Consider the following 14,450-nt stretch of genomic DNA (forward strand, 5'->3'; position numbering starts at 1 on the left):
AGGTCCAACTTTCTGCCCATTAATTCCTATGTAGCTAGAAAGGAGAGATGTGTTTTGTTTTTTATTCATTTATATCCTGCTTTTCCCAGAACGGGTCACAACAATAATGTACTTCTCATCCTCTCAAAGTGGAGCTCCTTCAAAGTACTGAGAGCAAAACCCATATTTTATTCTGGATCTGATCTTCAGGCAGTGGTGAATTTCATATGGCACTGATTTTCAATTTTTTGTTTGTATCAGTGGTTCTTAAACCTGTCCTGAGGGACCCCCAGCCAGTCGCGTTTTCAAGATATCCCTTAAGAATATAAAGAATACGCATAAGGCAGATATGCATATAATAGAAGTGGCAGGTATTATAACTCATTTGATGGTTGGTAGAGTGCCTAGAAAATGACACGGAAACAAAGTTTGTCACCATCCCCTCAGGCTTCGTCCCCTGGACTTTGTCCTCATTTGCACAAGATTTGCACAAACACTTAAGATTTGTATTAAATCTTTTTATTGAATATAAAAAAGGGGCAATATTCTGTTCACCTGTTTATAAATCACAAATAGAGCCTTCCATGTCTTTATGGTTTTGGTACAACCTTCTCAAAGATTCAGTTGCCTGTGTTTTTACATCATCTGGGAAGGTAATTGGATTGTCTTTCAGACATGGATGTAGAAGAGAATCTGTTAAGAAATTTGGCTCTTTTGTACGCTTTCTTCAGGATAGCAGGAGGATATCCACGATCCTTTAGACATGTGTAAAGTTGTTTACTCTGTTGTTTATATTCAGATATATCAGAGCAGATTCTTCGATACCTAAAGAATTGTGAGGTGGGGAGACTATGGGCTCCTTTTACTAAGGTGTGCTAGCGTTTTTAGCACTCGCTAAAGATTATCGCACACTAACCACGCACTAAACGAAAAATACTAATGCAAGCTTTATGGAGGCATTAGCATTTAGCACGTGCGGTATTGTAGTGCGCGCTAAAACACTTAGCGCGCCTTTGTAAAAGGACCCCTATGTTTTAATGGAAGAGGATGGTTACAAGAAAATTGAAGGAACGCGTTCCTATCTGTAATTTTCCTAAAAACTGTAGTTTCAATATGGTCTGCCCCTTTGGTCACATGGACATCCAAACATGAAATCTGATATGGCTCACTAGTCATGCTGAATGCAACCTTCAGACATCTTGAATTTAGCCAAGTGTGAAATAGGTCTAAATCTTCCTTTGAACCAGTCCAGATAACAAAAATGTCATCGATGTAACGCATCCACGTTAATATGTGTCTGGAAAAAGGATTGTTCATGATCCATGTGTCTTCAAAATTCTGCATGAACAAGTTGGCCACAGAGGGAGCATAGTGGCCCCCATGGCCACTCCCAACACCTGCTGGAAAATCTGTTCTTAAATCTAAAATAATTTTTTTGCATTGCAAGAGCCAAAATTTTAATTAGAAATTCAACTGAAATTCTCAAGATGATGATGTAAAAAATTATTAATGATAGTGGTCACCTCATTTGTCGGTATGATGGTGTATAAGGGTTTGACATCAAAGGTAACAAAATATGTAATCTCACTCATACTGCCTCTTTTACAAAGCCGCGCTAGCAGCTGCCACACAGCAACAGCCCCGAAGCCCTTTAAATCTCTATGGGCTTCAGGGCCGATCAGAGACTTCCTTAGACTCGCCCCTAAGGAAGTCCCTGATTAGCTGAGGTGCCCCGGCCCCTCCAAAGGGAGGAGCCTGAGACACCTCAGTCAATCAGTGCCTTAGGCCTCTCCCCGTGCATCAGATGATACGCCGGGGCGGGGCCTAAGGCTGCTATTGGGTGGCGGCGGCCGGTCAGAGCAGCAGGAGCAGGAGGACTTTTCTCCTGCTCCCGAAGATTTGCGTAGCGTAGGAGCAGGAGGAGGGTCCGGGCACCCCTCCTACTCCCAACTATTTTAAAGGTACCGGGGTGGGTGTGCCAGGCCCGACTGCCTGGGCCGACCAGGGGTTGGAAGGCCTAGGAGCAGGAGGGACTGAGCACCCCTCCTGCTCCCAACCTTTTGGTGCCGGGGGTGAGTGGGCCATGCCGGGAGGGGGGGGGGGGCAAGGGACGTGCCGGTCGCGGAAAGGGAGGGCGAGGGTCATGCCGGGAGGGGGTGGGGGCAGCCATGCTTGGTGGGCGCATTTGTGTGGGGGGGTATTTTTGACAGGCCTGCCTGTCTTTTTTATTCATTTTTATTTAGGGGGCAGATATTTTGCTTGTGTTACACACACACAAAATATCTGTGCCATGGAAAAAAATTAATAAAAAAGACAGGCAGGCCTGTCAAAAACCTACAGACCTGTCGGTAACTGAGTTACCGATAGGTCTGCAGCAGTCGGGTTTGTTAGTAGTAAAACCCAACTCAAAATAGCCAAGAAATTGTTAGTGAATCAATCACTTGGCTATTTTGCATGGGGTTTTACTAATTTGCATGGGAGGATTGGGATCGGATCACTATAGGCCTTAGTGAATAGTGCAGGAGGGAAATTTGGTCGCAAACATCAATGGAAGAAGAGTGTGAAAGATCTACCCTCTTGGTGTTTTTGTCTTTGAGTCTGATAAGGACTGGGTGTTACGCCAATATTTTAGAAACCATAATAAGCTGTTTATGGGAGGGAAGGTATGGGTTTTTCCTGATGTGTGCATTGACACACTAGAAAAAAGAAAACAGTTTTTGCTACTTCACCCCCAGGTGTTATCTATAGGGGCAGTTGGTGAGGCTTGGGGATCCCTACTAGCTACAGCAGGGGATATATTCATTTTAAGGGAGTCTAAGCTCAAAGTGGGAGGCCTGAAAAAGCAGTAATATTTGCCCTGATTAAATCAGCTGACAGCTGATTCAGCATCCCCACTCTGATGAGGCTCACTGTAGCTGTAATAGAAGTGAATGGGAGAACCAGGAGTGTGCATCCCTGCTCATCAGAGTGGGAATGCGTAAGCCTGTGGCTTCTCCCATTGTCAGCGGTGCACATGGAGAGATCACTCAGTCAGGGTAAGTATCACCAGCAATGGGGGCATGTGCAAATTTAGTGAGTCTTCGCTACTCTCCGCCAACCTCATTTACATGAACGTTTTTTGGAGAATGACTTGTTGTTTTTTTAATTCACTAGCAGTACAGCTGCGATAGCAGCTCGTTGTTTTTTAATGCGAGTTTTTTTTTGTTTTTTTTAAGAATCTAGGCCTCAGTCTTTGTCCATTTTCCAACCTATCTTATCAGCTTCACGATGCACACCTACACTCTCTACTTATAAGTCACTTGATCAAAATTCACATAACTTTTTTCATTCTGTTTAAAGACCCCTGAGAAAGGCAAAGTATTGCCGAAACACGGCCCTTGTAGGGTCCCTCTTCTCATACTGTGAGCATTAAACATACGGTGCTAATATTGTGACATCTTGACACAGACTTCTGGTACCTTATATGTATATATGGCTGTATTAGTTTTTATTGCTTTTATGTTTTTATGGCATAGTATTTTGAGTAATAAAATATTTATGTAAATTCCTGTACATTCAGGAACCTGTGTTCCACTTTGTGTTTCTTTTGATAATCTCGCTTGATATTGGACTTCAGTTTTTATAGTACTCTGGCCTCTTTTTGTATTTTGTTAAACACAGTTCGTCAACTTGCTAATTCCATCCCTTGTGTAAAGCATGATGATGGCATTCTGTTGTCTGGATACTTTGCATTAGCAGGGACAGAAAGTCTTATGACCATTAATTTAGAAAATGGTAAATCGGCCATTTTCCGGCAGCGGTAAAAATAGCCGTGGAGGGGCATAATCAAAAAAAGCGTCTAAGTCCTTAAACGTTCAACTCAGAAGCAGGGAAAGTGTCCATAACCAAATCAAACGTCCTTGTTTTGATTATGGCCTTCCTCTGCCTAAACGTCCAATCACCATTACGTCTAAAAGTACACCCACACCACGTCTACACTTTTCAGCCATAATGAAACAAAAAAACGCCTAAGCCCAAACGTCCAACAGAAGGGCTTTTAGGCGAAGGAGGAGCCAGTCCTTCGCCTAAAAGCTGGATTCTGTAACCAGTGTCTGTCAAAAACAACACCGGTTACAGAATCCCCCCCCCCCCCACAACCATCCAGGCAGGAGGGTGCCCAAGCCCTCCTGCCATGTCAAACACGACCCCCCCCCCCTCCCGACAACATCGGGGCAAGTTGGAGCCCAAGCCCTCTTGCCCCGCCGATTAACATCGGGCCAGGAGAGAGCCCAAGCTCTCCTGGCCCCCGCGACACCCCCCCCCACCGCGACTGGCTTGGGCCAGGAGGGAGCCCAAGCCCTCCTGGCCCCGGCGACCACACCGCCGCTACTCGATCGGGCCAGGAGGGAGCCCAAACCTTCCTGGCCCTGGCGACCTCCCCGCCGCTACTTGATTGGGCCAGGAGGGAGCCCAAACCGCCGACTAGGCAACCTGTAACTGTTTTGGTTATACCTGTTGTACGCCTAGGTGTAGGTCGGCCCACCTCCCGCCCACTGCCCGCCCTTTCCCCTCCTCTAAACACACCTCTTTTCTCTCTGTGCATCTAGAGGCAGGGGAAAGGCCTAAGCTGTTTTTAGATATGTCTAAAAACCAGCTTTAGTTATTGGTACTTGGACGATCGTCCAAGTAGCCATTTAGGACACTTTTTAGACGTTTTATTTTTTTGATTATTACCCCCTTAGTGCATAGAAAATTCTCGTATAAGGGAGCAGCACTAAGACCACTCTCTATCATACTTTTCTAAACGCCTCCCCCTCCCTTGTATGTGGTGGTATTTTCTCACCGGAAGAAGCGGTCAGAAAATACTCCAAATGACTGAGCCTGCGAACTGCGAATTCGTGGGGGTCTACTGTACATTAATTTAACAACTCAGAAATTCTCATGGAGCATGAAGCACTTTATCTAAACATGTTGGTTTCTAAAATTGATGAAATTTTCTTGTTTCTCTCTTATGTTCTAGGTACAAAAGTAAAGGGCAAAAGATATATTTTTTTAATGAAATTGTCCTTCAATCAAATTTAGCTTTTTTGATGCCTGGGATCTGACCCCCACCCCGACTATGCCAGCTGCAACAGTAGACCATAGTCAAAGAATTTGTGAAGTTTGGGCCTGCAATCTGGATGATGAGATGAAGAGAATTCGCCAAGTTATACGCAAGTATAATTATGTTGCAATGGTATGTTTCTACAGGTCTTTCATAAGTGTTTTTCTGTAAGATGATCATGTAACTATCTAGTTTGACTGGTTTTTGAGCTTATTATGCCAAGTTTTGTTAAAGCAATTAGGGAGATGAATTTTTATTATGTGCATTTTGTATTAGATGTCATATCTTAGGTATAGAATCTATTCATAACCCTTTACTATTTCTCTGGCTTGTATATGGTCTTTTCACCAATTTTTACCCCTGAAAACTAAACCTGTTGTGGTCTCAGGTACTGAGTTCAGAAATATGTAGGGGCTTGTGTCTGCTCTATTCAGTTGCTAAAATCTGCATGAGTATTTCTTACCAGTTAATACAATGGGGAGCATCACGTACATCTTAGGGCTATTCTAGTTATGTTTTTTATTTCATTTAAAGTGATGTAGTGCTCAGGTGATCAAATGAATTGTAAAAGATAAAGACCTCACTTTAATTTTGACTCCAGTTTGGAAATACTTGAATTTTAAACTCTCATTCTTCACATGAAGATAATCATACAGTTGAAAAGAGCACTGCATAAAATTCAGCAGCAAAACTGGTGCCTTGTTGATTCCATATCGATCCCTCAAACCAATCCAAATTCTTGGGTTATACTCTCCTGCCAGCAGAAGACGAAGAAGTATTGAACTGTGATGTCATCAGTTAAGAACTATGTGCAGCCCCTTAGCTATTCAGTATTTCTCAGTCTCCAGCAGTTATTAGGTCAGAACTGATGCATTCTCTTTTCAGATCTGGTAGGAAATTTATTTCAATTTTTCTGGAGTTAAAAAAAAAAAATGAGACAAGCTAATGAGCGAGGCACAGGCTTGAGGAGTTCAGCTATTCCAGGAGACGTGGGGTATTACACCTGGGGGTCCAGGTCTCTCTCCTCTCCCCAAGAACCCCTTTTTCTTGGCATTTAAAGTGATAGCTATTGTGTACCTCGGTCCCTTCCTCACAAAAAAAGAACTTTAAGTGCCCAAGCAAGGTATTTCTGCAACAGAGAGAAAAAAAAAAGAAAAAATCTTTCAGCTTGCGTATGGCATGCTTCTGTCTGCTCTCTAATTTCTTTTTTTCTGTGAAACAAGAAACTTTCAGTTTTTGTGTAGAGAGGGAAAGTGTGTTTTTTTGGGGGGGAGGGTTGTAGCTCCTTTGTACTGCCCCCCCCAACCCAATATGTTGCCTATTTCTCTATTTCTTTTTCAGCCCAGTTAAAGAGTTATTATGATAGCATAACCATAAAAGCTGAAAGTCTGTGCTGTTTGTGTCAGACACAGGCAAGCAGGCACTGCATCAGCACGAGTCTATTGGAATGTGAGGAGTGTGGAGAAACTGACTTTGGTCAGTGGGAAAACCTCATTGCTTTCTCAATGGAGTGTTTCCACTGGTGACTTAGCATCTACTGATGAATTTTCTGTCTGCTGCAGAGCCAGTTTTAACAGGAACCGCTGCCATTTTTTATGCCTGATTTGAACCATCTGTGTGCCTGCCTTCAGATGTATCTTCTTTAAGAGATTGGCAAGTTAAACTCATTCAGGAATTTTGAAACTGAACAGGGCTTTCTCCTATGATTATTATTATTATTTTTTTTTATTAATGCCAAACATTTTTGTATGAGGAGGGAGGTTGCAACAGGAAGTCTTTTGAAATCTCTTTTGGCTGGTGGGGGTCTTTTGAATCCTCTTCTAAGCATCCTAGAGTGGATGTGTTATATAAGACCAGGAAGACTTAGCTTCTGTTGCTTCTCTGGAGAATGCTAATTCTGTTGTTGAAGTCCCAGAACAATCTCATAATTTAGAGGAGTTTACTTCTGAGAAGGAAGAGAAGGTTCCTCTTAGAGATAATCCCTCGCAGTGTGAGTTTTTCATAAAGATAACTTGACCTTGTTATTTTTTCAGATATTACCAGTGTCTAAGATTTCAGTGGACGGCTCCAATGAGAGCATGGCTTCAGATGATTCTCTTTTGATTAGTATTAGGAAATGTACTAAGAATTTTTCTGTTACATTCACTCGGGAGTCCATACATATGGTGATCAATCCGTTCCCACAAACTGGACTTGCAAAAGTGTGAATACTTATACCCTGTGTCTTAATATAAGCCCTGCCGTAGTGCACCCCCCACCTGCTGACCCATCTCTCCAATCCAAACCGCGAGACAGGAATACCTTATAACAAACAGGCAGCGTCAGCACTCAGCAGCAATCTACACAGGCTTCTTCGCGGCCTTCTGTCTCCTGGGCGCTCCTCTGCTGATGATGTTGTCAGCCCAGCTTTAACTTGCTGGCCTTACCAATGTCAGCAAAGGCCTATGGGAGATCATATTATTCATATCTGATCTTGGGGCATGTCAGTGCAGACAGCCTCAGAAAGGTCTGAACTCATAATGGGAACTGTTTATCTTGGATATTGTGCAGGACAAGGGGACATGCTGATATCATGTTAGAGGTAAGAGAGGCATCTGCGAAGGACAAACTGGCTGTTTACAAAACAGTTGCAGAAGTGTAGGCCATGTAGAAGGGTACAGCAAACTTGCCTTCATTTCAAAGAATGAAAAAAAAAAAAGGTATGGAGTGTCAGCTCAGCCTTAACTTGCTGGCCTTACCAATGTCAGCAAAGGCTTATGGGAGATCATTCATATCTGATCTTGGGGCATGTCAGTGCAAACAGCCTCAGAAAATTACATCTAAAATATCAGTGATTAACAGACCTGAGATTCTAAAGCTGTGCTAAGGTCTGGTACTTAAGATGAACACTAGCCCCAGCTAAATGCTCCTGTACAGAATTCACATATATTAAGCATCCAGCCTGACCGGATTGATTATCAAGAAGGTATGCTACTTGAATGGGACAAAGAAGCCAGAGACTAATCCCATCTAATATTCCTGTAAGTGTTACACCTTCATTATCAATTAAACTAATATTGTTTCAAACAGTTTGCAAATTATAAACAGAAAGATACTGGGAAATACAATAGTTTCTATTTTTAGAATAAGATTCCAACCTATAAAAGCCTCTCTGCAACACCCCCCTCCCCCCCCCCCTCTCTCTCTCTCTCTCTCTCTCTCTCTCTCTCTCTCTCTCTCTCTCTGGAACCTGAAGTCTGGACTATCACCCTCTCCCCTCTCTCTCTCTCTCTCTCTCTCTCTCTCTCTCTCTCTCTCTCTTTCCTCTGGACTTATAAAGCAGGTAAACTGTCCTGTCTTTCCTGGCACACACACAAAAGCAGTCTCTGAATCCATTCTGTATTTGTAAAGCTTATTTCTATTTCTTTCTGTACAATTGTAAACTAATATATGCTTGATGTATCTTTATAAATCTTGCTTTTCTATAATATTAAGCCTATTTCTGCACATTATATTCTTTATGTAATTACTTCTGTCTGTGCTTGCCATTTGATTTTACTTCCTACTGAATCTTCAACGAGGGTATTGAACCCGGGGCCTGACAGATTGTAAGGCCGCCACATTATATCATTGGGGCTTATTTGCTTCAACATTACCCCTCCAAAACCTTACATTTTGGGGGCTAATTCTTCCAGATGTCATCAGCATGCTGAGTGCTGACGCTGCTGGTTTGTTATAAGATATTCCTGTCTCACGGTTCAGAGGGAGGGAGAGATGGGTCAGCGGGATGAGGGGTGGGGGGATAGAAAGATGCTACATGGGGGGATGGGAGGAAGGGAGGGATTGAAGCTGCAAGGGTTCTGCACAAGGGATAAGAGGGAGGGCTAGAAAGATACTGCACAAGGGAATGGGTGAGAGGGGAGGAAAGATGCTGCACATGTGGGAAAGAGAAAGGAACTAGGAAGAATTGGGGTGGAGGAGAGGAAGTGAGAGATGATCATTACATGAAAAAATAAGATATCCCCGAAAATAAGACCTAGTTTCTTTTTGGGCCCCAAATTAATATAAGACAGTTTCTTATTTTGGGGGAAACACGGTAGTTTTGAGCACCTCCCACATGCGGCAGAGCCCAGTGTCCTCTTTCAGTTTTTCTTTTTAAATGTTTATTAGAAATTTTTTAGATAATAACAAGCATAGTCACATTACAAAGCACTACTAAAGCATCACAAGAGAAATAACAGGCCAGTCTCTATCTACAAATACCTCTAAGTAGGCACCAGATACCATCCTGCCAAATAGAGACTGGTGAACTCCATCGGTCATTACACTTGAAAACCAAAACAAAACCGCTATATAAAATCCCAACCCCTACTCCCCTCATCAATCCCACAAAGCAATCAATAAAACCCCCCACCCACCCTCCCCTCCCTGCACACATGTATACCCCTTGAGATGAACCCTCAGTGGTTTCTTCAGAGGACCCACCAAATATCCCCTCTTCCCATTCCCCACCCCCTGAAGAGCCGGCTGTTGTGGCCTCCACTGAAAGACCACTCGACTCTCTTTATGCTGGTTCAAATAATATGAATTTACTAATCAAACAGCAATAGCTTACAGGAACAAATCATACAGCATACAGAGTGATAGAGCATACACCAAGCTGGCCAGACTGATGGAGAACTTCCGAAGAGTTCTGAAACTATGGTCCAAGGAGCTTTCTTTTATATGATTCTGACAGCTCTGGCCCACCCTGGTGCAGGTTACATTTCATATTTTCATTGGTTAATCATATTTATTATCTCATTTATTAATCTATTGATTAGCTAGCATAATGAGTGATACTGTGTGCCACATCCTTCCTTATCTAATTCTATCCTATTTCCCCGTAAATGTCCTGTTAATATATCAAGATCCTATTTCAAGCAGCTGGGCCTAACGGCTTTTTCAGCTCTGTGATTAGCTCTCTTACATTCTTACATCTCTTGTTTCTTGCGCAGCATCTGTCATTATCGTGGCCATATTAAAATCCTGGACCTATAAAGACAAAGGTTTTTTTTAATCATGGCATACATCTCTTGTGCAAATATAGCTGCTTCTTATCTACGGGCATTATCTTTCTTTGATCTTCAGAAATCTGTTTATAGCTTCCCTTTATTGCCAGTCTCACTTGTCACTCTATTAACTTCTGGCCTTTCCTATATTTGCTCACCAACATTCTTTGAAAGTAAAATCTGTCTGTGAAATAAAAACCCAAAATTTGTCTGTGATCCTTTTTCTCTCTCTCAAAGCAATGTCATAACACAGCGATTTATTTTTATGGGCTAAAGTATTTAGGCTATCATGAGACTGTGGTTTTCCTGTGCTATTAATGAATCAGCTACTTTTGGGTTGCGTTAACGGCAGCTATCTATCACGGCTATCACCTTTATCATCCCCTGTTCACAGCTGTTGAACCACAGTTCAACAGGTGTGAAAGAGGCAGAGAGATAGCAAATAGCATACAAATCTACCGGGAGGGATTGTAATGGTAACACGAACTGAGGAGCTTGTTTTTATTTTTATGTCCGACTTTAATGATGTAATAATGTATGTGTCAGAGAGGTTTATAGCAATGGGGTACTTCCCCTCTGGATTCCCTTTAGAGATGGATTGTTAGACTACAGGAGGAGATAAGAAAGTAGAAAGTGGAGGAGATCACCAGTGAGACGCTGGCACAGAAAGTTAGTGTCGGAGTCAGTGTTGTGGATAAGAGAATGCCATCTACATAGAGAACCAACGAAGGCTGGGAATTGGGCCTTGAACCCCTGTAGGTCATGTGCAATAGCCCTGGAAAAGATACCAGGACTCTCATGGAGACCTTAGGGAAATCTTTTTCACATGTAGCAGTCAATGCCAACTGTGAAAGCAGTGAGAGGGTGAGAGCATGGATGTATATATCTTTCCATGTGTTTAATGTGTTACAAAATAGGCTGGTTAGTGATGATCGTAGGTATCATCAGGGGGAAGTTCCCCTGTTGGGTCCTGAGGTAAAAGGCTGGATAGGGGGCACACCGCGCCCACAGCCTCGGCCGTCCTCGCTACCACCCTGATTAGGATCATTAGACCAACATTCATAGGCGCAATGTCCACGTCTATTACACGTCCAGCACTGTTTTTCAGGATTTGTCAATAGGAGGGCGGTAAACACCGCCCCGTGGGACTAGACGCCCAGCACCTCGCATGCTGCAGGGTCCGGGGGTAGATCTTCGGGTAGGTAGTGGGTGGTATTGTGGTCACTGGGGAGATGGTCAGTGTGTGCAGGAGCAAGATCCTGGGGAGCCTTCAACAGAATTTGGGCGAATTGTACAGCTTCCTTTTTGGCAAGCTGCACTGCTTGTTTTATTTGAGAAACAGCATCAGGAAGTTTATCTGTAGGCGGGGGAGCAGGGGGATTGGTATGACCTTGGATCTGTAAAGCCAGAGCTTTCTTCTGTAACTGGAGCAACTCCTTGTATGCTTTAGATTCAGCGTCATGTAAGAGCTGGGAATAGTGTATTATGTGGGACACAATTTCTGACTATGGCTTGCCTGCCATGCCCACAACTGAATCAAGTTTTGTCTGGATTTCATTGGGCATAGTATGTCTGAGGGTTTGAAAGGCGAGACCTTGCATTCCCTCCTTAGAGCAAGGGTCTCCAATTTGCATTTCCCAATTTTCCTCAAATTCCTGGATGAAAGAGTAAATGTCAGAGCCGACCTTATACTTTAAGGAGGTGAGCCTAGACATATCCTTTTCATCGGGATAGTGAGCCCGAAGGGCTTTGCAGACGGAAAACCGGTAATTATTAAAATGGTCCCCGTCAAAATTCTTAACATCAATGGTATAATTGGCAATGCCTGCATCGGCAAAAATGTCAGTTGTAACTTTACCGACACATTCAACCAGCAGGGATCGCACATCACCAAGGGCTAATTCCCACTGGGAGGTGATCTGTTCAAATTTGGCAATCCAAGAGGATGCTCCAGCCAGAAGGGGAGGGAGCTGAGCTTTGACAGAAAGTTTTTCGGCAAAGCTCCAAGGGGCATATTCAGTTTTAATTGTTCTGGAATTAGTCTGCTTAATGAGCAGAGGAGCCTGGAGGGCTGGGGAATCTGGGGTAGGTTTAGATAAGTCCAGAGGTTCAACTGGAGAAAGGTGTGGTGCAGGTGTTGGCAATTCCTGAGGTACAGGAACTAGAGCCGAGGAGGTATCCCCTGCACCAGGAGATTGGGTTGTTGGGGCAGTGGAAGGAGGGTCTACACATTGGGCACGCCAGAGTTTCCACATTTCTAAATGTTGAATTTGTGAATTACCCTTTTTAGTATTAAGGATAGTAGTACAGAGGGAAACTAAATCATTCCAAAGGAGCGATCCCTCTTTAGGCCATTCCCAATCAGTAGAATTTTTTATACGCTCTTTAGAGGTGAGTTTAACCCATTTATCATGAAAGTGTTGAATGAGGTAGGATGCATGTTGGAGAAGGGTCAAAGGTAACATAATAAGAATAATTATCCTAGGGCTCAAGATAATCAATACGTCTATCTACAAATCCTACAATTAACCTATCTCGGATCCGTCCTAAGCTATCAATTAGGATATACTATATACAATATATACAGTATACTATATATAAAAAAAAGGAAAGAATACTTACAAATGATGAAGTGTGATCACAGAAGAAGAGGTCCCTTATTAGCGCTGTATAATGCATGAGATGATTCTAAGTCAAAAATATGGTGATTAATTAACAAAATAAGAAAGAGCAGCACTGCTGTCCCGGTTACGGCTGACTCTGCTTCCTAGGAGTTAAATGGGTAAAAATGTATACTTTGAAGTTCCCTAATCCACTCGTTGGTGCTGGGGCACAGCTGGGAAAAGGCTGCAGTGTATTTAGAAATGCTCTCTTGTATGGAGAAGAGAGGCTGAGAAAGATAGCTTTGAGGACATAAATTTCATGGGCATTCAGTAGAGGTCACTGGCATAAAGATCGCCCTTAAAAATATGTCTGAACACAAAGTATGCACCAGCCTTTACCAGGTTGGAAGTTTAGGAAGAAATACAGCTTAAGGAGAATAAAGAAGTCAGGCATCAGTTCCCACACATTTTAACAATATATGTTTACCAAGATGCATGCTGACAGAAAATGGATATATACAGTTAACAGTGATAGATCAGATTAGAGATTAGTTACCAAGGAGAGATATGTAGGTGACTGATTTCACATGGCACCAACGATGAGGATTCATAGAAAACACCACAATGTAATATCAATATACAATGCAATATCAATATGTGCTGGATACCTGTGGACAGAAAAATGATTGTTAGGCACAATAAGACCTGGCTCAGGGCCCCTTTAGTCAAAGCTAAATTGTCATCCCTGAAAAGTAAAGATATGTTATAAGCTCAGGGCACCTTAAGTCAAGGCTTAATTACCAGCCCCGAACCCTAGCTCAGGGCACCTTTAGTCAAAGCTAAATTCACATCCCTGACTAACGCAAGCACAATTTTTTGGCGAGTCAGATAATACAAAATGCTAGATGCAGACGGGGAGGCAGAGGCCTACAACCCATGTACTTACAACCGGAGAGTGGTCTAAGGCTGTGAGATCCCCTCTATCAAGCGTCGGGGTCAACCACTGAAGAGCCGGTTGTTGCGGCCTCCACTGAAAGACCACTCGACTCTCTTTATGCTGGTTCAAATAATATGAATTTACTAATCAAACAGCAATAGCTTACAGGAACAAATCATACAGCATACAGAGTGATAGAGCATACACCAGGCTGGCCAGACTGATGGAGAACTTCTGAAGAGTTCTGAAACTATAGTCCAAGGAGCTTTCTTTTATATGATTCTGACAGCTCTGGCCCACCATGGTGCAGGTTACATTTCATATTTTACATTTCATATATCCCCTCTCCTCCCACTTACGAAATACTCCCGAGCCTGCCCTCCCAAAAACTGGGCTCCCCCCGAATAGGTGCCAACGTAGACAATCCCCCAGAACATTTCTCGCTAGTACGAAATTTCCCCCAGATACGCACTAAATGCCCAAAAAAAGGATTAGACACCACTTAACCTATCCACCTCTGAATAAGAGGCCCACATCAAATGCTTCAACAAACTATATGGAACATAACTTTGTTCAATTTGGACCCCTGGTTTAAACTCTGCAATGACCCAGTCCAAGACCAAGCGAAGTTGCGCTGCCAAGTAGTACCAATGGAGATTTGGGACAGCTCTAACACCCTCCTCTCGGGCTGCCCACAGCACTTGTTGCCCAATCCGTGGTGATTTACCCCATCAAATGAACAGTCTAATCTCCCTTGGGGACTGCTAACGGAAGGGTTTGAAATAAAAATAACAACCATGGTAAGATATTAATTTTAA

The 14,450-nt window shown here is 43.0% G+C and overlaps 1 protein-coding gene across 5 annotated transcripts in view; it reads left to right on the forward strand.

The window, feature by feature from the left end:
* Positions 1–14,450, forward strand: part of CNOT7 (CCR4-NOT transcription complex subunit 7) — a 129,346-nt gene that overhangs the window by 16,313 nt on the left and 98,583 nt on the right. For 4 of the 5 annotated variants that reach the window (XM_033944346.1, XM_033944355.1, XM_033944319.1 and 1 more), the window contains exon 2: positions 5,041–5,194. In XM_033944346.1, coding sequence (XP_033800237.1) covers positions 5,041–5,194 — 154 coding nt within the window. Of the gene's footprint in view, positions 1–4,978; positions 5,195–14,450 lie in introns of all 5 variants that reach the window. The other variant, XM_033944337.1, reaches the window with a different exon arrangement.

The sequence above is a fragment of the Geotrypetes seraphini genome, chromosome 1, assembly GCF_902459505.1.
Source record: "Geotrypetes seraphini chromosome 1, aGeoSer1.1, whole genome shotgun sequence".
Taxonomy (NCBI): Eukaryota; Metazoa; Chordata; class Amphibia; order Gymnophiona; family Dermophiidae; genus Geotrypetes; species Geotrypetes seraphini.